Below are 27,201 nucleotides of genomic sequence, written 5' to 3'. Positions count from 1 at the left end.
GTACATGAGCTATTTCTGAGGCAACAGAGTTTACACCAGATCGGTGAGAGTGACAGAATGAAACAGTTGCTGTCAACTTCGGGTATGATGCTTCCAGGAGCCTACCAGCCTCTCCTCCCTCAGTGTCCCCTTGGGTACTTTCACAGCCTCATGGAAAGACAATAGTGTTGACTTTTAACACTGCAAAGCGCAACTAACATCAGCACTTGGGAGACCTTGGCTGGAGGATCGAGAATTGAAGGCCAGCTGTGGTAGCATAGCAAAACTTCCTCAAAACCCAAAGACCAGACGTGCAACTAAATGGCAGGCCCTTGTATATGTAGGGATTGGGTTTTTTTCCTTTTGGCTAGCACCTCAAAAGTGAAACCCTTGCCCATCCTTCAGTCCTCTCAGCCATTACAGCCTCCGGCTCACCTGGCTCACCTTGCTGAGCACACGGTTGTCTGCTCTGCTCAGCCTGCACCCCAGGGAGTGTAGCTCAGCAGAGCACAGGGCGGGTGCTTTCGTCTCCACTGGGGATATGGAGAGCTGTCTGCCCCTGAATGACCCACCTTGTCACTGACAGTTCAAAACCCCAGGGAGGAGGAGAGTGTAGCCAGAGCCTCCTCACCCTTTCCCAGTGCACCAGTTCCTTTCTACAGCACACTCTTCACCCAGAGCAGAGGGTACTCTGACGATGTTTTGATCATAGTAAGGAATGGTTCCATACAACCTGACCTTTACAGATGCTTCTTGCCGAACATTCATGTGCCTTATACTAGTGGAGTCACTCGAGCATCGACAGAGAATGGAGGGAGATGGGCCTTGTTCCCAGTGCCCAGCACTAGGTGTCCTAGCAGATACTGCTCAGCTGCTCTAAGTATCACCTTTCAATAGTGTGAAACCATGTGCATTCTGTGCACTCATCAAATATGCTGAGTTCTATGGACATGCAAAGGCCAATTTTTTATTCACAAATGTTGGCCCCTCACAGAGGCCCTCCCCCATCCCCTTCCCTTTAGCCTCTGAGAGGGTGAGCCCCTCTGGGTATCCCTCTCACACCCTGGCTTACCAAGTCTCTGCAGGATTGGGTGCATCCTCTCCCACTGAGGCAGAACAAGGCAGTCCTCCAAGATATATATATATATATATATATATATATATATATATATATATATATATATATATATATCATATATATTTATCAGCCTGTGTATGCTCTTCAGTTGGTGACTCAGTCTCTGAGAACTCCCAGGGGTCCAGGTAGTTGACATTGTTCATTGTTCATCCTCCTGTGGGTTTCCTATCTCTCCTCCAAGACCTTCAATCCTTCCCCCAACTCCTCCATAAGGGTCCCCGACCACCATCCAATGTTTGCTGTGTGTATGCAGATGCCATATTTAAATGAGATTTTGTGGTAATGGCATCAAGGTTAAATGCTAAAGAGAGGAGTGACATCATGTCACAATAGGCTTGCCACTGGAGAAGGAAGCATATTTACAACATATTTCTCTCTCTTTCTGTGTGTGTGTGTGTGTGTGTGTGTGTGTGTGTGTGTGTGTGTGTGTGTGTGTGACTTTAGCTTCTATTGTTTTTAAATGCATCAGCTTACTATCTGGTGGCTAGAAGTCAGATATATTCCTTTTTAGGAAAAGGCTAAATGATTTAAATTGTTCAGTGACTAAGCTAGGCACAGGGAAGACTCTCCTGTAAAGAGGAAAATGTCGACCAACAAAGAATCTCAATGGCAGGTCATGCACACAGTCCTGAGTTTGATCACCGACATTAAGTAAGAGAAAAACTATCCAGGCCACACATTCATTGGTGGGGACACTGGAAAGAAGGAAGGAAGGGTTTTTGCTGGTGAGGCAACTTGTAAAGCACGTTTAGAAATTCCCAAAGTCAGCCCTGAGGTGCCTGTTAGAGTCCGAGCTGCCCATGTAGGTTCAAGTTGTTACTGCATAGGAACCCAGATCTATGTAAGTGTAGTCTAGAAGTGTGTGTATGCATGTGTGGAGGGGCTGTGGAGGTGCATGAGTGTGTGTGTGTGTGTGCATATGTATGCATATGTGTGTGTCTTTGAAGAGTAGTACCATTCACAGCAGCATGATCTTTAAACACCATTTGTTCATTAAGACTCATATTTTTTCTTAACTGCCATAACGCCTACATTTGAGAATAGTCGCTTTCTCTTCCTTGAGCCCTGGAGCAGATCGTAAATTTGAAATAAATTAAGACACACAGAAGTTTCTTGAATTTTTTTTTTTTATCCAGCCTAAGCGAGGACTTGGAACCCTTACCTCTCCCACCATGTAGTCTATCATGACCTCTTGGCTCAGTGGAATCAAAGTTTTAATTAGTTTGAAAACAGAGGTGTGATATTTTATAAAAATGGAATCGGTGCCCTCTGTATTTAATTAAATGATCCCTATAAAAGCCGGATTTTATCCAGGGGCACAATTTATAGTGGTTCAGTTTTAAAACTGCATTAGCATTTTACACTGGGGTCATTTCCACGTGTCATAGAAAAAGAGGTGATTGTGGTAGGTGGAATCCCAAGAAACCCAATGGTTCCTCATAAATAGATATTTTCTAAGTCCAAGAGGGTACAGCATGTCTCTTTTGGTGTTACATTGGCTTGTGGAAGCTGCCTGGGTTTGGCTTTGAACTCTGTTTGCTCACCTCATGTCTGTGTGGTAATACAGACTTAGGCTTGGTGTGCCACAGGGATGAAGGTCGGAGAATGGTGTTCAGGAGCTGGCTCTCACCTCCCACCTTCTGAAGCGGGGTCACGTTGCTCCCACAGCTATGTTCTATACTCCAGGCAAGACATTCTCTCTGCTTTATCTCTCATCTGACCATAGGAGTCCTTGGACGACAGATGCATGGCACTCCATGTGGCTTTGGGGTTTTTTAACATGGGTGCTGGGGATTACGCCTGTGTTGGGAGACTTGCACACCTAGCACTTTTACATGCTGAGCCATCTCTCTCTCACCCACTCTTGGCTTTTGAGATGACAGTATATGACAGTAATAGGCAGCGGTATTTCTTCTGACAGTCTTTGTGTTGGGGAAGCAATTGTCTTAAGTCTCTGGTACATCTGGTCTCCAGAGCCAAATCAAGCAGACTTGTATTCGTAAAATGCCATCTGCCATGCACTCTTCTGGCCATCCTTGAAGTAGCTCCCAGGTGTTCATGTTTTATGCTCCCCACGAAAATACTTCCGGTAGCATTCAGATAGCCAAGAGACAAATAACCCCAGCCAGTACTAGCTGATTGAGCGGATGACTGAAGATAGATGGGTTGTCAATGAACTTCAGTCCCAAATGGACTATCCACCAATTTCGTATTGTTTTCTGATCAGCTATAGAAATGACAGTCATAAGTACCTCTTTAGAAGAGCAGTAGCTTTATTCCGGCTTCCTTGGAGCCAGGAAGGAATCCTTCCCTGCTCTCAGCATAACTGTCTCTTGTCACAAAAGACCTTACACTAAAGGGCCTCTTTAAGGTCTCTTAGTGTCATGTCATATTTTCAGTGGTGCCATTTGCCTCAAGCGAGACTCGGTGATTGGATTTTCCCATAATTGCACCTCATTCCCCAGGGGTTGGGGGTGAGAAACCCAACCAGAGCCTTAGGTGAATAACTTAGGCCTTTAATTTATAATAAAGATAAACTTTGCAATCAGCATTTCTTGTTCCAAAACATTCCATTTACTTGGTTTTAGAGCTGCATAAAGTGTTTTAAAGGCAATCTGCTCAATTGGGCGAGTTAATGATATTTAATTTGACTGGGCCAAACGTCACTGGATGTGCGTGTGTCCCCTCCCTAATCGCAGCCATCGTCAGCACCGTTTTGTGTAATGTAGATGCCATGCTAATCCTGAGAATAAAGGTTGTCATTCTCGGTTGGCTGCCAGCACGCACCAGAGTCATCACCTCACTAAGTCTCTTAGGGATGTGATTGCAAGATGACAGTGTAATAAGTGTTATGTGCGCGAGGTAATTCAAAACAAATTTGGCTGCAAAAATGGATCGTCTAGGATAGTAAACTCCTGCCTTGTCTCATCGTCTTTTAAAGGAATGTAATGATCCTGAAAATACCTTGTCAAGAAGCTTGTGTGGCAGGGGTCAAGTCCTCGGAAATTTATCTGTCACAGCCCCCACTTTCCGCCCCCGAGAATCCCAAGTTGAGGCTTGAAAAGATTTATGTGTATATTGTTAGCTAAGGAACACAGGATGGGCAGGAAGCTGGAAGGCTTTCAGCAAACAAATCTCTCAAGGCAACCTCACCAGGCGGGAGCTCGATGATGCGGTTTGTGGATTATTTTCTCCTGGGAAGGGGACCATTGTGGTATAGACTGACCATTGGCACTGGTGTCACACTTTTTTAAGTGTCAGCATGTTACACTGTCATGTATATTATCTTAAGCTTCATAATAATGCAAAAAAGCATTGTATTGTAATCAACCCTGCATCCAATGTGGAAATAGACCCCAAACTCAGCTGGAATACAACCTCTGGCCTGACCCCACGCTTCTGTCTCTGGTTACCTAATCCCTAGCTGGAAGTCACCGAGCATTTTCAGGAGTGAACTTGAACTGTGTTTGGTGAGAAACCACATGGTGCCTGGCTGCTAAATCCTTACACGCATGTGTCAAAAGGCCCTTTCAGTGAAAGCCAGCCATAAGCATGTGTCATGCCATTCTCATGTGTCATGGGAAGACAAGCATTTCTGAGACACAGTTCTGGAGACCCCCACCCTCACCCCACATGCTTTTCATCATTGAATCCATGAAGACATGGGACAGTCTAAGCTTAGCCCGGTCTGCACAGGTGCCTCATGTATCCCTTTATGGGTGCCATGTAAATGTTCACGTGGTGGTTCTCCCACAGGTTTGTGGGATTTGTGTAAGTAAAGGTTCCACACCACCCATCATTCGGTAGAATTGAGCTGATGAAAATGCCAGCCCCTGTTTCTACAAATCCTTTTTATATCGTTAGAAGACTATTCCAAGGAAGCATTGGAAAATTGCATGTGTCTACTTGTACAATACGTCTGTGCGTATTTACAACTGCTACGTTGTTTTTGACTATGGAAATTTAAAATCCAAATCCAATAACTTAAAATCTAGGGAATATATCACCAGAAGGCTAATTGTCCCATTTTTTCCTCTCCACCATGGTGCATAGATTAGGTTGACCTCACTGCTTAGTTCTCCACATGCTCCCTAGATGCCACCACGTGCAGAATGGTTTGCCCAGAATCCAAGAAGGGCTATCCCTATTTTACAGCTTCCTTAAAAAGTAGACCGACCTCAATCTTCCCAGCAGATTCCTCCTCTCATCCTCAGGCCTGTCCATCATTAAACAGTAGATACCAAAGCACAGTGGTGGTCTAAGGCCAGTCAGTCAGAAACACAGCACAGATCTCCCTGTGATGGCAAAATCTCTGATCTGATAGGAAGGGAGATCAGTGTGAATAAGGGCTGGCCAGTCTGTCTACTGCACCAGTCCTAAGATCCAAGTGTGTGTGTGTGTGTGTGTGTGTGTGTGTGTGTGTGTGTGTACTTGCATGCATGCACACATGCATGTGCATAAACATGTGTGTAAAGACCTTCCTGTGAAGTATTTCTTCTAAATACAACTGGGAGGTTACTGCCGTCTAAGTCCCCCCTCCTGTCTGCTCCACTTAGCTGTGAATTTCTTTTCCCTCTATAACTTTGTTCTTTTATAAACTATAACACTACTGTGTTAAGCCAAAGAAAACCCCATGTTCACTCCCTCTGGCAAATGGTCTGATGTTTATATGTAGCTATACTGCACAGACTTATATAATGTGAAGAGCCCATTCAAAATTAGTGTGTGCTGGGGTAATATCCCAGAGGGGTATACGGTAGCCAGGAGAGAGGATATCAGCTGTCTTGTTATGTCACTTTCTGGTGTATTCCCTTCAGACAGGGTCTCTTGGGGTTTTATCTAGTGTTCTCTGCATGGAATTAGTATTGTCAGTACCATTGGGAAAGCCTTGGACCCTGAGTCTTAACTCAGCCAGGCAATGCCCATGGTTTCACATGTGGCATGCTGGGGGCTAGAGCAGAAAGAGGAGGGAGAGAGATAAACATAGCGTTATCCTTTCAGGTCTCTAGAATGGTGAGTCGACAGTAGGCATTTGGTTAAGACAGACACCAGGCTATAGGAGTAGCAACATGCTATACAAAATGAAAACTAGCTATTTTTTACCCAGCCCTTAGCCATTGGAACTCTCTCTCCACTTAGAGTGTATCTATCTATGGCCTGTATATGCTATTTGCTTGGTATTTGCAGTGGACCTTTTAAGGAAAAGGAAGACGACACAAACTGGGAAGACTACACACCATGAAAACAAAACAATGTAATTAATTTCTAGTTCGCTATCATTCCCTGATGAAGGCTTGGAGCCCGAGGCTGCTCTTTTCTTCCATGAGGAAGATTAGCCAGTGATGAAATTGCATTAAAGACATTGTGGTTGGAGGCCGAGGCATCCTTACCCTGTGCTTTGCTATTTAATGCCAGACCTGTAGACCTCTTCTCTAGCCTCTTTCCCCACCAGCTCCTCTCTGCAGAGAACTGAAAGTTCTCTGACTCTCCCAACATTCTCCTCCCATTTGGCTGTTTATACCCTCAAAACACGCACAGATCTCTCCAGTTTCTGCTTCATGTTAATCTTCTCATTCTAATTATGTGTCCACAGGTCAACGGCAAAGACTTATCCCGGGCAACTCATGACCAGGCTGTGGAAGCTTTCAAGACAGCCAAGGAGCCCATCGTGGTGCAGGTGTTGAGGAGAACACCGCGAACCAAGATGTTCACGCCTGCCTCAGAGTCGCAGCTGGTAGACACAGGCACCCAAACCGACATCACCTTTGAGCACATCATGGCCCTGACAAAGATATCTTCTCCCAGCCCGCCCGTGCTGGGTCCCTACCTGCTGCCTGAAGAGTGAGTATCCCAGGGCCATGACTTACTACCTTGCCACACACAGCAAAAAGACTCTGTCCGGGAAAGTTGCCTTCTTCCTTTCCATGGAGAAAAAGAAAGAAATGCATCTTATAATTTTCCTCCAAGTTGCCTGTGTTTAACTTTATTGTTTATAGAGGCAATAAATCGAATCCTGCTCAAAACTGCTCCGACATATTAATGGCTTTATTATAACCCTGGAGCGGAGTTATTCAAATTATATTCTAAGAACAAAATTACTTACAACTGTTGTAAAAGTTGTATCGGAGTAAAATTTAATCACTGCAAAGGGTAATTTGAAGGTTTTTTTTTTCTAGTTACCACTGGAGGGAATGATGATTGTTGTTTTAAATAGACAACAGAGTGAGCTGTTGAATGTTAGAAAGTGCCCTGGAGGTCATGCACTCTGCTTTCTTGGGTCTCATTTCAACCCCGCATCCATGCACTAAACCCAGGCCTACCCCATATAAATAATTACTGCTGTGTACCAATGGCATGGCAGCTGCGATCAAACGCGAATTATGTCTTTCTACATAACTCTGCCTTCTGTGGAAGACATGAATCCGTTCAGAGACTTTACGTCAGATGGACATAATGCCAAAACTAATTTCTACTGCGGAGGCTGGGTCATTTTCCTTTACTACACCTTGTCTTAGTTTTTCTATGCTGTGGTAAAACAAGGATGCAAGTCATCCCTGTCTCATGGAATTGCTGAATTAAATGAAATAACATGTGGCTAGTCATTGGGTAAGCCTTCAGTTAAGTGGTGGCGGTGGCTGTTAATTCAGGAACAAGTCAAAAGTGAGAATCCTACCAACACCACTGGCTTAAAGATCCCTAGCTAAATCTAGCCTTTGTCCATGTAACAATGCAATCTGAAGGCACGGTGTCCAAGGTACCCCTGTCTTTCCCTATCTCAGCTCCATCTGGGTTCAGGTAATTGCCGGGATGCATTATTTCAAAGGAATTGTCTGCTCTTGCAGAGAAGCGTCTGAGCCGTACCTGTTGGATTTCTATTAGTCACCCAGTAGCTGGAGTACCCACACATCTCCTGTGGTTCTGTCAAATCCCGGACAAAGGCTTGACTTTCATCTCGTGGGTTTAGTGGTTAGCTGTCATCTGCAACCGGGGCTAATTCCCCAGTTGACAGGAATGAAGTCTGGTGCAGCTGACAGCATGAAAAGGGAGAAGACAGGACCTTCATGTAACACTCACCATTCACACAGTACACCAGCTTGCAAAGAACTGTCACCCCCTTATTTGCCTATAGAGACAGGGTGCTGTAGACTGGGGTCCTGCTCACCACTCCTTTATTTGTCTGTAGAGAGCAAGCATTGCGGAGTGAGGACCCTTATTTACCTATAGAGTAATAGAGTGGGTGTCCCATTATTTACCTATAGAGACTGGCCGCTGTATACCGAGGTTTTGTTCAGCATAGGACAATGGCGGGAAAGCAGAGAGCTACGTGATCTCACCTCTTAGCCATGTCACTCTGCCGTGTCCCAGCTGACCCTGGGAAGCATCTGGTCCTTTCCCTGAGCATAGCCTTCAAACCAGTTACTTGACACTGCAGTCCAGAACTGCTTGTGTTATTGATGAGCCCTTTAGGGCCATGTGTGATTCTCAGATGGTAAGCTGTCAGAGTGACAGCCTCTTAGACCAAACCCCTAATCTCCTCTTAAGTCTAGCTAACATGACATGGCTTATCCCCTGGAGGGAACTTGAGAAATGTCACAAAGTCCAGAGGTCACACAACAGCAAGACTGTGTGCGGAGGTTGGGCAGGGGTATTAGGTTGATGACTGAAAACCCAGAACTTACAGCAGGACCCTCAGGTCTAAAAGCCCCTTAAGTGCAGGCATATATATTTGCCTGATTGGTGTGGAAACAGAAGGACTGCCCTTCCACCCACGTCTGATCTGTTGTTTCAAAACTAAGTGGCTGTGAGGGACTGCCAGAGCCCTCTTGATTGCTGCCTGACCTGTAAAATTGTGGTGCTTTAGGTCCCTGGCCAAGTGCTGTTGGAGGCAGGAGCTTTTCATCAGCATCTGGTGTGCAATTCTAAGCTCCTCCAGAGCCACTGGCCAAATGTGTTTTAGTCCCCATTGCCCTTGTTCCTGGAGGTTCCATTAACATCATTTCCAGGAGACATCAAGCTCGAATTGTTTTACGTGCGCTGGGCTAAAAACGTGTATTTCTCGCTTTTCACCCAGGATGAGGACGTATGCACACCCAAGTACCTGTGAGCAGCGATGTCTGCAAGGACACGCATCACACACATGAGCAGGCTAAGCTGTGGAGACAAATACATTTCTCACTGGGGGATGAATGCAAAAAAATAAAGAAAAAATTGAAGGCTCTGTCAGGAAATGGCTTAATAATTTCTATCATGGCACTTAAAACTGGTCTCAGAGACCAGCACATGCCTGAGCTCGGCTCACATATGAGCTTTCGCCATCAAGATTAAAAGTAAACACTGAGACACAACAGCAATGAACATGGACCCGTCTTCTGTCTAGAGACGAGCTGCATGAATTCATGATAAATCCGTGATAGTGAGCTAGGGAATGAACGCTGGAAACAAGGCTCACAACAACAACATTCACCCTTTCCAGAGGAAGTTAGGCTTGACCAGAATAGTGGGTTCTTTGATTGGGGGTTTGGGGGAGTGAGTTCCTAGTACCTTTGAGGATCTGATGGAGCCAACAGACTCTCCCCAGAAATAACCTTCCTGTCTGTATGAGCTTCTATATGGTTTCCCATTAGCAGATAGCAGCACCGGAGTGAAGGTGTTAAGAGCCATCCATATCCAAAGGGAAAGAGCTCTGGAAGGGATCTGTACGGACAGTGCCTGGGAATAGAAAACAGATGATTATGCAAGAATCAGGGCTTTGATAACCTTCGTCCTCTCTGCAGGCACCCCTCATCCCATGAATACTATGATCCGAATGACTACATGGGGGACATCCACCAGGACATGGACAGGGAAGAGCTGGAGCTGGAGGTAGGAACCACAACTTGTTGTTGTTGTTATTGTTGTTGTTGTCCTCCTCTTCTTCCTCTTCTTCCTCCTCTTCCTCCTCTTCCTCCTCTTCTTCCTCCTCCTCCTCTTCCTCCTCCTCCTTCGGGAGTCTCCATTGGGCTCACAAATGTAAATGGATGATGATGAAATTATCAAAATCTATACCTCCTTTAGTAATCCACACAACCACCACCCCTTGAAAGGCAGGACTCAGCTTTTTCCTCCTTACCTTAATTCAAGACATAGTCTAACAGTCAGGTCCTCAAAGCAAACTGTCAAAGGGAGGCCCTAGGCACTGGGAAGGTGGCTCAGTAGTAAAGTGCTTGCTGTATGAGTCCTGGAGTTGGAATCCCCAGCACCCACATAAAGGCCAGGTATGGTGACTTGTGTTTATAATCCCAGAACTTGCAAGAGTGGGGCGTGTAGATTGTGAAGGCTCACTCGCCAGGCAGCTTAGCTGAATCAGAGAGCTCTGGGTTCAGGAAAGAGACCTTTTCTCAAAATATAAAGTGAAAATAACAGAAGATGCATATGATATATATGGTCCTATACATACATGCACAGGCAAGTACACACACACACACTCACATCCCTACAAGCACACATCGAACGTACTGTACCTTACCTTGCTATTGCTCACATGATTACTTTTTAGATATCTTTTATGTTTGAGATTATAATATACTCTTATCATCTTCCCTTCCTTACTTCTCCTTGCTCTCTTTCACGTGGCCTCTTTTTTCATTAGTTGTGGTTGTGTGTATTCCTGAATAACACCTGCTTGATCTGCATACTATTAGTGGTAGGTGTGACCCATATAGGGTGACTCTTGGTTCCGGAATAATCTATCCTTGTGCTCTTCCCTGTGGAAGGCTATTTCTCCCACTCTCCACATCCCTTAATTGCCTGTGTAGCTCTCTGTGTGGGGCTGAGGTCTCCATCCACTTTAGCGTACATCTATTGCTGTCCTTGTTCAGTTCACTGCTTGTCAGTCATGTTGGTGAGACTTTATGGGAGTTTTGTCTAGTTCGTATGTCAATGACTGGTTGATGGGAAGGCCTAGTCCACAGTGGATGGTACCATACTAGGGCTAGTGGTTCTGGGTTCTATAAGAAAGCAGGCTGAGCAAGCCATGGGAAGCCAGCCAATAACAGCACCCAGCCAAGGCCTCTGCATCAGCTCCTGCCTCCAGCTTCCCGCCCTGCTTGAGTTCTGTTTTGGCTTCCTTCAGTGATAGCCTACAGTGCAGAATTATAACCCTTTTCTTCCTAACTTGCTTTTCTGTCATGGTGGTTTTTTGCAGCAATAAAAAAATATCTTAATTAAGATAATGGCTATAACTTCTGAAATTGTTAGGAAACTGGGTCTGATAGCAAACTGTCTATTCCCCTGGCTCTTATAATCTTTTTATCCCTTTCCCCACAATAAGACTTTAGCCTCAGTGCAGGAGTTGTATTGTAAATGGATCTGTTAGGACTCAGCTATACAACTCTGCATTTTGATTGGTTATGATTTTCTGTCATGGGCTATCTGTTGCAAAGAGAAGTTTCCTTGATTAGGAATGAGGACTACACTTACCTGTGGGCATAAGAACTAATGTTTAGAATATAGTTAGGGATTATGTTGGTTGAGTAACATAGCAGTTGTGGGTTCTCCTCCAGGACCCATGACTCCATTAGCACTGAGTAATTTGCTAGGTTTCCAGTGCCCAGCATATTTTTCCTCTTGTTGAATGAGTATGAAATCCAATTAGAGAGGTATTGGTTACAGCCAAGGTATGCTTGCCACTACTGCACCCGGAGCTTATCAGGTTATAGGGCCACAATTGTTGTTGGATCATCACTTTTTACCCAAGGACAATACTCAACAATAGGGTGATAAGTAGGGTGACTGAATGTAGCCCACCCCCAACAAAAAGGAGCTGCCCCCAAAAGCTCTTTCTTTACGTGTCCTAAATGCTTGTCTTAGTTAGGGTTTCCATTGCTGCGAAAAGACACCAAACTAAGGAAACTCTTATAAAGGACAATATTTAATTTAGGCTGGCTTACAGAACCCCATTATTCAGGGTATGATATAAGGACTAGCAGCACTGCATTCTCTTGGTTTTAAAGAGCCCTGGTCCCCAAAACTACAATAGAGCCACAAGTTCACAAGGTCCCCAAATGTCTCAGTCCATAGTCGAGTCAAAGGCTGTGATCTAGAGGCCATGGTTTAGGTAACCAAGCCTAAGCATCCATATCGTCTCGTTCTCATGAGTCACACCAGCAAGGTGTGGGTTCTGGTATGTCATTCCGTGTGGCACCAGCATATACTGCCAAGTCACTAATGCCATCCATATTGTCCTACACAATTATCACAAGCTAGAAACAGATGAGCCCATCCCCAAGATATGTGACAGGGCAAAGAGACTCCCCACCCCGCCCCCAAAAAAGGCAGAGATTAATAATCCACATCATTGGAATACTCAGAGTAATTTTGTACTAGTATGCATATATTTATTACTGTCTGCTTTCTTTAATTATCTATTATTAATGTGTATATATGTGTGAGAGAGAGAAGGAGGGAGAGGGAGAGACAGAGACAGAGAGAGGATGCACATGTACATGTAGATACAGAAAACAACTCCATGGAATAACTTCTCTCCTTCCACCTTTATGTGGGGGATCCAATTCCAGACAATAGACCTGCACAGTAAGCGCCTTTACCAGCTAAGCAGTCTGGCTAGTACTCCAAGTCCAGCAATCGTGTTATTTTGATGCTAGGAGAGTTTTCAATCATACTCATATAGAAATCCATTCTCCGTTTCTTCCTGAGCGTCTTGTTACATTTAGTCTACCATTTGCCACTTAGAAATACACCATCAGGAAGTCATCATCCTGCTCACCTGAAGGAGTCTCTAGACAGGTGGTTCTCAACCTCCCAAAAGCTGTGACCCTTTATAGTACAGTTCCTCTTTGTGGTGACCACCAACCATAAACCTATTCTCACTGCTATTTCATAACTGCAATTTTGCTACAGTTATGAATTGTAATGTCAATTTTTTTGTAGATAGAGGCTTACTAAAGGGGTTGAGGCCCACAGGATGATAACTACTGCTGTTGACCATCAGGACCCTTGGACATTAACTTAGCATTTCACTGAAGGACCAGCAGATGGACACATCCATCTGTGGTTCTTTTGAGTGGTGGTGACCGCTAGGTCCTACAGGTGAGAAGGCTTCTTCTTCCTGTGCTCTTTTGGTCATGACAGGTTCCTCAGTTAAGCACTCATATAGTTCACCTTTTACTTTTAGAGAATCACCTGCCCTACTTCATGGAGTATAATGACAGAGAAAGGACAACCATAGGGCTGGAGTTGGCTAGAGAGTCTGTGTGTTAGAGGCTTGGTCTCTAGAAAGACCATGTGGAGAACTGGGCAAACCTTTAAGGGGATGGGCCTGGTGGGTAGTAATTGGGTCATGGGAGCTTTTCCTTTACTGGGATTAAAGACAGGCACAGGGGACACATCGGCTCTAATGGGAGAGGATTGCTACAAAGCAAAGCAACCCTCTACACTTAGTCTCTTACTACCTAGTCAAGCATGTGTTCTCTCTAACGGGTATCTACCATGGTACCCTCTGCTATGCTGTGATGGAACCAGGCAGATGCCTGAAGCATGCTTTTGTATCTCCTGAATCATAAGCTACAAGAAAAAAGAAAAAAGACCTGTGTTCTGTATAAAGTCCCTAGGCCCAGGTGTTCTCTTATTGAGCATAATTGCACTGATGAAAACAGTCTCACTGAGGTTCACTGTAGGGAGTTTCTGTTAGGGAACAGTGGCTGTACCTCTAGTCCATGGCTGGGTTACGTCGGTAGAAGGGTATCAAGATAAGTTTACTTGTCAGCTTGAGAGGGTCAACAAAGCCCCTGCGAAGATCTGAGTTTACTACAGCAGATCTAGTCTTCAGAAAGACCCACACTCACTATCCCTGCTCCTCCCAGGAGTTCTTAGACCTGCTGGCAGTGTCTTTGCTACGTCACCACCTGTCTTTTTTTTTTTTTTTTTAATTAACTTGAGTATTTCTTATTTACATTTCCAGTGTTATTCCCTTTCCCGGTTTCCGGGCAAACATCCCCCTAATCCCTCCCCCTCCCCTTCTTTATGGGTGTTCTCCTCCCCACCCTCCCCCCATTGCCGCCCTCCCCCCCCACCTGTCTTGTTGCAGATGTTGGATCTGATTTCCGAAGGATCAGGTTTGTCTTCAAGTAGAAGGCCCATTCTCAGTGTAATGCTTATCACCCATGTTGAATGAGATAAAAGAGCAACAGATCCATGCCTATTATGTGTGAGGAAAATATATACAAGTGTGTTGGGATGTTATCAAAGCCAATGCAGAGGGGAAAACAGATGTTCTTCCTTTTAAAGTACACAAAATGATCATATTTAGGTAAGTGTCAAATCCCTGTTATTGTGAAATTGCCTAGCGTTAAAGGGCTTATTCCCAAGTATACCCCAGGGTAGAGCAGCTGAATAATTATCCCTGCATTCTCAGGTACTGAACACCTGCTCCAGGTCTTCCTGCAGGCAATTAAAAAAGAAAATAGATGTCTGATGAAGTTTTTTTCCCCTGCACTCTATTGTTTTAATTTCCCCTGTGATTCTGCAGTAGCATCCTATCCAGCCTATGAGCTGCTGCCACCTGCATTGTTTTGATGATGTCCTTATAAGACCAGAAAGAAAAGGCCAGCTACAATTTTAATGGGGAAGGGAGGATCCTGAAATGATTCTGATTCTCAGAATAACAGGAATAGACCAGATGGGAATTGGGATGATTCTGGAAATACCATAGGAGACTGTAATCTATCTAGAAATTTCTCACTAAAGCTCTGAGGCAAAAAGGGGGTGCTCATTTCAGGAAACCAGCATTGTTCTGACTTGGGTTGAGTCAACCTCCTCTTAACTTCCCCAGTATCACAAGAATCTTCAAGATTCTTTCTTTTTATGTATGGCCATGTGTGTATGACCATCTAAAAACAGGGCCTTGGCATATCAGAGTTCGGTCTTGCCTAGCGTCACATCTCTGAGAGATGTTTACTGAATTGTACTATAGGCCAAGAGCACAAATGTCTGCCTCTTGTCTGATGACCCCAGTGGAGTAGAAGCCCCACTGAAGAGTGGACTCTTCTGTTTTGCATGCCCAAATAGTGTCTGGAATAGTCTAAGACCAATACTTTGGCACCTAAATATTTGTTGAAGGAGGAATATATATTTTGGTATAAGGTCTCAAGTAAAACCATCATCTTTTAGACACATTCCTACATGAATACATATAGGAACAGTTTAGATACCTGACAACCATCTTGGATCAGTAAAATAAGGAATTATGAAGAAGTGATTGGGCTTCTTGGAGGGGAATAAACCATTCAAATTAGGTTTAGGGTTTCTTCCAATTTAATTTGCTGAGGCTGAAACAAAGACCTTGAGTCATGAAGGTGGTGTGTCCCCCTTAATACTGCTAATTGGAATACCATGTAAGTTTCATCTGAAATGTCAGACTCAGCTACTCATTTTTATCAAATAGTCCATCTAGACCAATAAGCAATGGGACACCAGGGATGGGGATGGTGTAATCCAGCTAATGCTGATGCATTATTCATCCCTGTTTGATTAATGGTCGTCTTTGAAATCCTATCTCCATCATCACAACAGCTGTGTATTGACAGCCTCTATGCCTTCAACTATGAGCTCCACATGGCTAGGCTTCCTTCCTGTGAAGCAAAAATAAATTGGAAAATTGACCAATTCCCCAGGAACTTTGAACAATCTCCATCCTTATCAAGTCTCGTTTAAGAAAGGTGAAGTGGCTGAAAAGTCTGATCAAGGGAAGTTGGCACCTGTTTATTGGAAACCAAGCCAAGCTTATTTTTCATTAGATATTCTTTTTCCTGCCTCACAATCTCGAGCTCATTCAGTTTTGTTGAGAGCATACCATTCCTCATAGTAAGGCTGGATGCTGCTGATATTGTATAATTCATTATTTAGCTATGAATGCCCTCCTGTCATCGTCAAGCCAAGTTAAAAACATAGATCAATGCAGATCCAAAGACAGTGGGAAATTAATACTGGTGAGAAAGTAACACTTCCTGTTCTCAAGATCTTCAAAAACCTGCTAAGGGCACAGCCTCTTCTCCAGGATGGAGATCCATTCCAGAGAAATAGTGACTAAGACTAAATTTATCATAGGCTTTTGCCATGAGTTTCTAAGAATTTCCAGATAAACATGAGAAATGTATAGCCCAATGCTAAGCATATTCCTAACCCCCAGAGCCCCTGTTTATTGTTTTCCAAGTACTTTGCCAACATCAGTTCATCCCTTACTACAAATCCCTTCAGAACAAGATGTAAAACTGCTCCCACTGTACCCACCCTTGAACAAGAATGATGCTACCGTTCTTGTACTTAAAGGTCAACCAGGTTGTGACATCTGTTTCATAGGCAACTGCAGTGGTTTCAGAAGAGAAAACTTTGACATGAAGGCAAGTGTTTCCAGTTAGAACAGGTACCTCCCTGCTGTCTCCTTCTGATGATCCATGTCTCATGCTGGAGCAAGGTGGACCACACATCCATGTCCAGAATGGAGTCTAACCTTTATAGCTTCTTTATAGTGAGGGCTCCACTCAAGAACTTTGAGATGTCCAGGCATTTCAGGGAAGAAATGGCCAACCCCAACTTGCTCGTGGAAAGCCAAGTTAATGGCAACACATCAAGTGTTTGAGTATACTTGCATGAGTGGTCCTTGATTTAATTACCAGGGACACTGATGAAAATACCGTAACATGTTTCAGGGTATTTTCTGAAGATATGTATGTGTACTCACATGACTAGAGGTCAGCTTCCAGTGTTTTCTTTTATTTGCTACCACCTTAATTTTTGAGGATGTCGCTCTGCCAGGTAGACTAGCTGGCCAGCAAGCTTCCAGGTCCCCCTGTTTCTGCCACCCCAGTGCTATGGTTAAAAACACATACAGCTTACATGTGTGTGTTCTAGATATGAACTCAAGTCCTTGTGCTTGCACAGCAAGTACCTTACCCACTGAGCCATCTCATTGATACTTTCAAGATATTTTCTATTTTAACTTGCAATTTTGTACTAAAAATTTCCCCCTGGCTATAAAAAGCTTAGAATACAAATATATATGGGCAAGAGAAAGCAAACCACATCAGCCATAAGATGAACTAAAATCTTTTAGCTTAATCCTACTACAATTTGTCAAGGAAAACAATGGCCCTAAGGTAGAAAGATGCTTATCAAGATAGGATTTGCCAAAATCGTATGCTAAAGACCTGATATTAGGTATTGACATGTTTGGTAGCCAGATAGATAAGTCTAATCCTTTTCTGTGTAGGAGAGGACACTTTCTTATGAGTCCTTTTTTCCTACCCAGAAACCCCTAATACATTACATAGTTCCTTTCTATGATATGATTTCCAAACATCTTCTTGGTCTCATATGCCACTCAAAGCATGTGTCACTGAGTCATGCCTGGCTATGATAAAAGATCCCAAGAGCAAGCCTGGCTGCCTTGTGTAGGTCTGTGGCTGACTGATGCAGGAATATTTAACTCATCCTGTGGACAGCTGCCCAACACCACCTTCAGTTAAACAGATATGCCCTTGGTTATCAGGACAATGCCATAAAACTTTCTGTACACCTCCTTCAACTCCTGTGAGTCCTTCAGTGTTACCATGAAGCACACTTCCAGAAGGTCTGGCATGAAACACAGTAGGACCACAGCATCTTCACTAATTTCGTTAAGACCCTGTCATCTTGAAAGTCACACAGAGGAGAACCTAGCCCCTCCCTCACATCGAATCCTACTGGAGGTAGAATCATGATACTCTGTCTCTCTCCTTTGTCTTCCTCTAATCTTTGCCTGTGATCTTGCTTTCTTTCCAACCCATTCTTGAACCAAATGGGTCCTGTGAGTAAGAGCCCAAGGCTCAGTAGCAGCATTTGATCTGTACCTGTCTAGGAAGACCTGAGCTACTCATCATGAAGTCTCACTGATGTCAGACTGTCCGCCCACGAATATCCAAGAAAGGGCCCCTTCAGCACAGTCTTGGTCAGAGCACGATCCCATGAGGACACCTGAGAGGTGTTTGAAGCAGAAGTGTGGTATGCTGCTTGTATTTGGAGGGTGGAAACTAGTTGTTCCAAAAGATCTGCAGATTACCCTCGTGATTAAATACAGTCCTGAAAAAAGCAGCCCGCAGACTCACAAGCGAGAAAGGAAATTTCCACCTAATGCAACTAGAGTATTAGAAATTAACAGTTCCACTTAATGAGAATTTACCATATTGTTAGAGCTATCATTAGGAAGTCACTGAATTAATTAGCATATCAGTGATCAGAAAATAAACCAACAGCATCTTATTAAGGAGGGGCGCTCTGAACAAACAGCTTGTTGTAACCACTGGTTACTTGTGACCCAAACCTAATTATTAAATTGCCACTCACGGTGGGTCAGGCCCAGCGCTCTGAGCCTCATCTCCCAGTCCAACTTACGCTAGTGAGCAAATAAAGGCTTAGGCAAGTCAACAAGCCCATGGCGAAGCTTCTAGATAAAGGTGGACGAGGGACTTGCATACATGGCTGCATTCATAACCGTCTTACACACAACAGGTCAGTGCAGTGGCCACCTAAACCAAAGTCAACTCCTCACACTGGTCTAGGGACTGCCACCTGCTCTGGCTCAGTCCCGGGTGCATATCCGCCTTCCTTCTTTCTCCCCATTTACAAAGCTTTGACACACTGGCCTGGGGCCTTTGTGCCCCTGTTTTTCTGCTTTGAAGGCATTGGTGCTGTTTATCTTTCATGAGGGAAGGCTTTCTCTACAAAGGCTGCTGTGACCTTCTCACACCCTCTAGAGTTGCCTCTTGGAAGTGGCTCTAAGAGAGTAGCCTGAAAACGCCATCTCAGTGCCCTTCCCATCCTCCTGGTTACCCAGCAAAAACTGTAAAAATGAGACCAAAGAGCTGGCCGGAGAGCTTATTAGCAGGTGGCCCTTCAAACTCACCCCGCAGCTTGCAGCTGCACCAAGCCTACATGAGTCACTGGCAGAGTGAGACAGCTTATACACCACTCGCAGAGAGCCAGAAGTATCTTCCCAGAACTCCCAAGACTTCCAAAGTTCCGACTTTATTTGGAAGTGCAGACTAATTGGCACAAACAATAACACTGCCTGTCATCATGGGTCCCAGCATCGGGCTCAGTTTGCCATTTTATCTTATTTAATTTGCAGTAACAGTGGCTGAAACTGATTTTCGACTGTAAATATCGCAGCTGTTGTGGAAAGCATTTATTGCACACTACTATCACGTTACTCTCCTTTCGGATCAATTTATGCGTAATCCGTTTGCAAGTTCTACGCCTGTGCATGTTAAGGGGGCACAGCGTGAGATGATCTAACCCGACATGCTAGAAACATTTGTACCGAAGTGGCTGGAACATTCAGGGTGTGGAAATATTATTGTTTGTGGCAGACATTGAAAGAATGCTTTTTAAAAGCCCTACCCCTGCGGTCCTGACGCTGACTGAAATATGGGTAATTTTTCTTGGGAGGGATCAATAAAATAACTATTTTCAAAATGACTTTATATTGACTGAGAGGTCAGAAATGCCCAGGGCATTGATCCCATGCCCATAATCACTTTTTGTTTGGTAAGTTAACTGGCTCTACACAGTCGAATGCAAAGAAATCCAGTTCATCATTTAAACCAAATATTTTCAAAGCATTTGACAGGCTCCCAGCTCCCCTTTCCTGCTGGTATCTCACAGAGAAGGTTTTCTTTGTGTAGGAAGTGGGCCTCTACAGGATGAACAGCCAGGACAAGCTGGGCCTCACCGTGTGCTACCGGACAGATGACGAAGACGACATTGGCATTTATATAAGTGAGGTACGAAAGCTGAGGTTTGAAAATTAACCTCTCAAAGCCAAAACGGTCAGGTTGTGTTCTCCTTTGCGTTTGTTCAGAAACCCTAGACCTAGCTCCTCAAGAGGATCTTTGATAGATACACTCCATGGAGTTACATCTTTACGAAGGGGTTAAGTTCTAATGTCGGTACATAAGGCAAAATTACCCTTGGGAAGCCGCAAACCAACCATAAAATGGGGTTGTTTCCATGGTCTGCATGCTCAGCCCTGAGGGAAAAACAGCCTCACACTTCCCCAACTCAAGCGCATCGGGAGACAGAGAGACAGATATCGTTTAACGTCTCTCTCCCTCTTCCCCGCCATAGTATGCACAGTTGAGTTCATATACATCAAACGTAACTTACGTAGACTTATCGAAGTACATAGATGAAAGATGTAGCGATCTTTCTAGAAGAAGCGGAGTAGAGAAATTGACTTCGCTATGAATACTTTCTTATGCATGCGCCATCCTTCCTTGTGATTGCAGAAAACCAATTTCCCAAAGAAATCAAATCTGTCTCTATGGGCTGAGCCAAGAACCTTATCTGCTAAATACTGCACAGTCAACTCATTGGCTAAGCACCACCTACCAAGCTTTGCGTGTCACATCAGCATGTTTTAGGGCACCCCTGTTATCCTTAGTCCCACTTGTCCCAGTTATACACCTCACTTTTAAAGCTGTCTTCTCAAATTTGATAACAAGATTTGATATGAAAACCATCAAGGTGGGGCTGCCAGGCAGCCACACATACGGGTGCCCTCTCACCTAATCCGTGTCACTGACTTGCTTCTAGTTACCCCATGTCCAGCAAGAGTCGCCTTTGCTCTGAGCCCAGCCCTCTGCCACAGTGCTGCCAAGCAGAGTTCTGGGAGTCCCAGGGAGGGGCTTAAAACAGATAGTTCATTTCTCCCTGTGCACAGTGCTAAGCCCTGTTTGCAAATCAGTTCAATACAGAAAGGCAAGGTCATGTATGATGATATGGTAGAGACAGCCTTTGGAAAGTGGCTGTGTTCGTGCTGAGGCTGTCTACCATGTGTTTCAGATTGACCCTAACAGCATTGCGGCCAAGGATGGACGGATCCGTGAAGGAGACCGCATCATCCAGGTAGGTACACTTCCCACTGGGGGGCATCTTCAGCAAAGAAAGGTGTTCCAGAAATAGTTCCCAGGTTGGAAAAGCAGGAGAAGTTTAAGGACAGGAACCAGGAATTCAGCCAAGTAGTGAGACCAACCATGTTAGATTAGTGAGTGAGACTAATTAGTTACACACAGAGGGGGAAGTGAAGACAGACCAAGCTCTCCCAGATTTTGGACCAAATACCTCTGAGAAGTCTGAAATTTCATAATTCCACAGTTACCTGCCCTATGGACTCTGTTATAAGGGTAACATCTTTACCTTGAAACCTGTTGTTCCATGTAAACAAAATAAGTGCTTACTTCTTTCTTCTAGCTATAATCATTTTGGGGGAGAGGTGGGGGGAGGTGTTCATGGATTCAGGTTGGTGCCAAACTCATTATGTAAAGGTGAACCTGAACTTCCAATCCTCCTGTCTCCACCTCTTGCACACCTGGCCTGATACGGTGATGTGGATGGAAGCCAGGACTTCCTTTGTGCTAAGCAAGCCTCCTATCACTTGATGCCCGTCAGCTCTATGGCTTTTTGTAGGGCCTCAGAGCCTTGGCTTCATTCTGTCCCTTGGCTTCTCTTTCTACCTCTTCTCAGTTTCATCTTCATCTTTCTAATCTACCAGTTTGTTTTCCCCATTTCATAAGCCACCACGTCTAGATTTGGTTTCCTACCAGACTACATTGTGTTTCTCTAGCCTTTAGCGAGAGCCTTGACAGCTGAGCTTCCTTAGGAAAGAGACCCAAGACACCTGAGGGCCACAATCCTCGGCAAACTGTGTGTTGCTACAGTTTTCTGAAACCGGTACCACTGAAAACAGGAGCTGAAAGGACTAAACATGCCACCAGAGTCCCGCCTGGGTTGCAGACATACCCTTCCCTGTATCCACTGTGTAATCAGGTTGGATAATGACAACCAGCAGTGTCTCTGGCTTTGCCACCTCTTGGTTCTTTGACATAAAGTGGCAAAGTCGAGTGAAGGGCTCAATTTCCAAGTCAGCAAGCAGGACTGCTGTGGTGTCCCTAGAGGAATGTCAGCCCAGGAACAAAAATTTACAGAACTCAAAGTTGCTGAGACAGGCAGACAGATGTCCTGCCAGAGGGTTGTCAGTGTGAAGGTGAGAGCCGTTCCCACTTGACTCGCCATCTAGCCTGCTAAACTAGGCACACGTAGCCCATGTATACACAGCCGGTCCCATCTCTGCTACCCACTCCTCAAGGTCCATTCCCAGAAGGCACCCTGCTGCTTTTCTCTCCCATTGTAAACAGGAAGTGTCTTTTATATTTCCCATTAGTCTCCTGACCAAACACAATGTCAGATTCCAGGTCTCGGATGTGGCCCGAGCAGCAGGGGTTTTCTAGATCATATCCTGGAATCCATGTTATGAGTGTGAGTGGTGGCACTGCAGTTCTGAAGCAAGAAGGGAAGCTTCTGCTCCATGCAGCCATATCCCTTGCTACCTACACCTACCCTACCTCTTATGCTTTCAGATTAATGGCATAGAAGTTCAGAACCGTGAAGAGGCCGTGGCTCTTCTAACCAGTGAAGAAAATAAGAACTTTTCACTGTTGATCGCAAGGCCTGAGCTCCAGGTAAGTCAATGTCCCACAGATTAAGTAGGTTAGATTTTTATAATCAAACCCAAGTCCCTAACCCTGCAGAACAATGTCAGAGTATTGCATCTGTGCTTAAAGGTGCATGCCACCTTGAACTTGAACTTGCTGTGGCTTGGGATCCATTCAAAGGATTAACCAACCTGACAGGTCCTACCCACGGCAGATTGACTAATAAAAGAACCATAGCAGGATTTACGGATGCCCCTTCCAGCCTGGACCTAAGTCCCACTTATTAGGACATTGAAGGGAAATGAACATGAGTGGAATTGAGTGGTTCAAATAGTAACTAACTGCTTTAACCACTGAATCTGGATACAATGTAGCAAAGCAGGGGTGGGAGGAGTAGCATTAGAAGCTTCCGTAGCATTAGAAGCTTCCCCAGTGTGGTGTAGGGCTGGAGTTCCTTCAGTGTGAGGATGAGGTCCTTTCCAAGACAACGGACTAACTGCTTTGGATGACTCCTAGAGAGAGCCCCACAATTCCTCTTTCTGAGGTAATGTCCTTTCTTAAAAGAAAGTTCCTTGCTATGGCAAAATACCACTCCAAACAACTTCAGGGAGGAAGGGTTTATTCTGACTCAGTTTGAGGGTTCAGTCTAGCATGGCAGGAAGGCTAAGCAGGCTATGAAGCCACTATCTGCATGGTGTTCAGTCATGAAGCAGAGAAATGAATCCAGTGCTCAACTTGGTTTCTCCTGTTTAATGACCGCTACCCAAGTCAAGAGGCGCTCCTCCCTCTTCAGCTAAACCTTTCCAGAAACACTCACATAGAGTGTTTACCATAGATGTGTAACTATGGTGATTCTAAGTTCAAGTTGATAATGAAGACCCTCACGTGTGTATCAACTGTTTCTCCTAGCTGGATGAGGGCTGGATGGATGATGACAGGAATGACTTTCTGGATGATTTGCACATGGATATGCTCGAGGAACAGCATCACCAGGCCATGCAGTTCACAGCCAGTGTGCTGCAGCAGGTAAACCCTGGGGCAACTCCACGCCACCCCAACCAAGGAGAACGTGCACCTTCAAAGATGCTGAAGACCATCAGAAACCTCCTGCCTAAGCTTTTCTGTTTGAGCCTGAGGGCAATACAAGCAGATGGGTTCCCTCAGCAAGCTCTTCCCTGGAGATGGCTACATAGTTAACAGTGAATTCCAAACTCAAAGCAATCAATCTCCCTAGTGTATACCACCTCTAAGGTTATAAAGCTCTTATGGCTTAAAAAAAAACAAAAAGCTGAGACAATGTTGCTGCTCTGTTGATGTTTACTAGGAAAATACAATGAAGTCAAGCCTTTGAAAGTAAAGCAATTCTGTGATTAGTCTGAGCTGCTCACAGCCCTCGAGCTCCCTCCTACGCCACCACCTACGCCACCACCAGAGTCCCAACTACCCATTTACTGAGTCTCTTAGGAGTACTTGAACATCCTCCCTATTTACGAGTTCCTTTACTATTTTGTTATTCTCTTTCCAATTTAAAGATTGAAAAAATGAGGGTAAGGGTCCAGCCCAGACTCATTTTGATAGGGCTGGCTACTTCCTGGATCCTAGGTCCCTCAAATGCTGCAGGTCAGCCTTAGGAACTTAGAGCTTAATCTACACTCCTGTCATATACAAAAAGATCACACTGGGTACCTCCTCCTCCTCCCAACCCCTTTCCCACCTCCCCTAGCCCCTGTCCCAGACTTCTCATGAACCGGTTGTTCTTGTCCCTTTCTCTGATATAGAAGAAGCATGAGGAAGACGGTGGAACCACAGACACAGCCACCATCTTATCCAACCAGCACGAGAAAGACAGTGGTGTGGGGCGAACAGATGAGAGCACCCGCAATGATGAGAGCTCGGAACAGGAGAATAACGGCGAAGATGCCACAGCATCCTCCAACCCGCTGGCGGGTCAGAGGAAACTGACCTGTAGCCAGGACACCCTGGGCAGTGGCGACCTGCCTTTCAGCAACGAGTCCTTCATCTCGGCAGACTGTACGGATGTGGACTACCTGGGCATCCCAGAGGATGAGTGTGAGCGTTTTCGCGAGCTCTTGGAGCTCAAGTGCCAGGTACAGAGCACCAGCCCCTACAGCCTGTACTACCCCAACAGCCCGCTGGATGCTGCTGGCAAGGGTGATCCCGAGAGTGTGGACAAGGAGCTGGAGCTACTCAATGAGGAGTTGCGTAGCATCGAGCTGGAGTGCCTGAGCATCGTGCGCGCGCACAAGATGCAGCAGCTCAAGGAGCAGTACCGCGAGTCCTGGATGCTGCACCACAGTGGCTTCCGCAACTACAACACCAGCGTGGACGTGCGCCGCCATGAGCTCTCGGACATCACTGAGCTGCCGGAAAAGTCAGACAAGGATAGTTCAAGCGCCTACAACACTGGGGAGAGCTGCAGGAGTACCCCACTCACCCTGGAGATCTCTCCGGACAACTCCCTGCGGAGAGTGGCCGAGGGCAGTAGTGAAGGGGCCACAGCTAACATGGAAGCTTACAGGCCATCCCCCAAGAATCTGCTTGCCATCACTGAGGATCCCGAAGTAAGCACCCCAAACTACAACCCTGGCGCCAAAGAGCTGGACCCCAGCCAGGCTTTGGAGATCAAAGAGCGCCGAGTTAGCGATGGCAGCAGGAGCCCCACCGCCAGCCCCAAGCTGGGCAGCGCCTACCTGCCGTCATACCATCACTCCCCATACAAACACGCGCACATCCCAGCTCACGCGCAACACTACCAGAGCTACATGCACCTGATCCAGCAGAAGTCAGCAGTGGAGTACGCACAGAGCCAGATGAGCCTGGTGAGCATGTGCAAGGACTTGAACTCTTCTAACTCAGCAGAACCCAGGATGGAATGGAAAGTGAAGATCCGCAGTGATGGGACGCGCTACATCACCAAGAGGCCGGTACGTGACCGGCTGCTGCGGGAGCGGGCGCTGAAGATCCGCGAGGAGCGCAGTGGCCTGACCACCGATGATGACGCCATGAGCGAGATGAAGATGGGGCGTTACTGGAGCAAGGAGGAGCGCAAGCAACATCTGGTGAAGGCCAAAGAGCAGAGGCGGAGGCGCGAGTTCATGATGCAGAGCAGGCTGGATTGTCTGAAGGAGCAGCAGGCCTCCGACGACAGGAAGGAGATGAACATCCTGGAACTGAGCCACAAAAAGATGATGAAGAAGAGGAACAAAAAGATCTTTGACAATTGGATGACTATCCAAGAACTCTTAACCCATGGCACAAAATCGCCAGATGGCACTAGGGTATACAATTCCTTCCTGTCGGTGACTACTGTATAACTCTCACTTGTGTACATACGAGAGACCACTACCGTTGGGGTAGACATCCCTGCCTCGTTCAATGCGGCAAGTTTTTGTATATATAAGCCCAGCCATCATGTTGATAGTTTAAATTTGCCACTCCTACAACTTTGGGTGTCCTGGCTCTGTTTTCAGTGGAGGGAAAAACACACCCTTACTCTCTTAGAAGGCAATATTAACAAGCAGCTTTTTTTCAAATAGCAATGGTAATTTTTTACTTGTTAACCTTTTTCATAAAGTGTTTAAATTTCCAAAAGATCTTTTATTAAGCATACTTTCACAGAATAATTTGTTTAAACTATATTCATATTAAAAAAAAAGGTTAAACACGCTTTTTTTCTGCCTAAAACACAAAATGCAACTGCCAGTATGTATTTTTAATGGGACCCTATTTTGTAAGGTCACTTCACTGAATGTGTTTCATACAGGTCACCATTCATACAGCTTATATCAGTTGGGATTTCAACGCAAACCCGCCAAAGTCTGGTTAGTGATCTCTCTCTCTCTCACACACACACACACACACACACACACACACACACACACACACACAAACCAAACTAGCAGTGTTTCTAGTCGGATGTCCATTTTTAACATTTTTCTGGTTAAGGTTCCCAAGAAGAGTGTCAAGGTTTTAACAGAAAGCAAAATCTCCTGCAGCTTTGTGGATGCTAAAAGCATGTTTGCAAATATTGCCGCCCGTTGGAAGAATTTGCATGTACAGGGAAGTCGTGGATGGAGGCCGTTTGTGGAGTTTTAAGTGCTCATTGTTGTAGAACCTTGCTTTGTAGATTGGAAGGGACAGACTTAACCAAGCAAGTTCACAGGATCATGATTAGTTAACAAACATCAAGTAAAATGAAGTTAAAATAAATTATTATTTTCTACTTGACATGCTTTGATCCTGGTGTTTATTTTGCCGGGTTTATTCCCTGCCCCCTTCTTGGTTTGCGTCACCTGCTGTCTCTTAAGACTTTCAGACCATCAGATTCCATTCAGCCTAGAGACAGATGAAAAAGCGAGGGCTGACTGATGGCAAAGCGGATCAGATACACTACATCCTCACATCCTCCCGGGATTTTGGCAGCCTGCCTCCCAGGAAGCTCCAACATAGCCCAATATCCTCCAAATAGGAAAGCTTCTGAGCAAACGTCTCTGCCAGGGTTCTGTTTACAAGGAAAGTGCTTTGGTTACTCAAGCACTA

General features: G+C 45.2%; 1 protein-coding gene across 2 annotated transcripts in view; it reads left to right on the top strand.

The window, feature by feature from the left end:
- Positions 1-26,889, top strand: part of Pdzrn3 (PDZ domain containing RING finger 3) — a 226,213-nt gene extending 199,324 nt beyond the window's left edge. For both annotated transcript variants that reach the window (NM_001271251.1, XM_017592642.3), the window contains 7 exons: positions 6,711-6,958; positions 9,892-9,979; positions 19,834-19,932; positions 20,993-21,055; positions 22,567-22,668; positions 23,551-23,667; positions 24,420-26,889. In NM_001271251.1, coding sequence (NP_001258180.1) covers positions 6,711-6,958; positions 9,892-9,979; positions 19,834-19,932; positions 20,993-21,055; positions 22,567-22,668; positions 23,551-23,667; positions 24,420-25,976 — 2,274 coding nt within the window. In that variant the 3' untranslated portion in view covers positions 25,977-26,889. The remainder of the gene's footprint in view (positions 1-6,710; positions 6,959-9,891; positions 9,980-19,833; positions 19,933-20,992; positions 21,056-22,566; positions 22,669-23,550; positions 23,668-24,419) is intronic.
- Positions 26,890-27,201: the final 312 nt, after the last annotated feature.

The sequence above is a fragment of the Rattus norvegicus genome, chromosome 4 (genome assembly GCF_036323735.1).
Source record: "Rattus norvegicus strain BN/NHsdMcwi chromosome 4, GRCr8, whole genome shotgun sequence".
Taxonomy (NCBI): Eukaryota; Metazoa; Chordata; class Mammalia; order Rodentia; family Muridae; genus Rattus; species Rattus norvegicus.
This window is presented reverse-complemented; position numbering and strand designations above follow the sequence as displayed.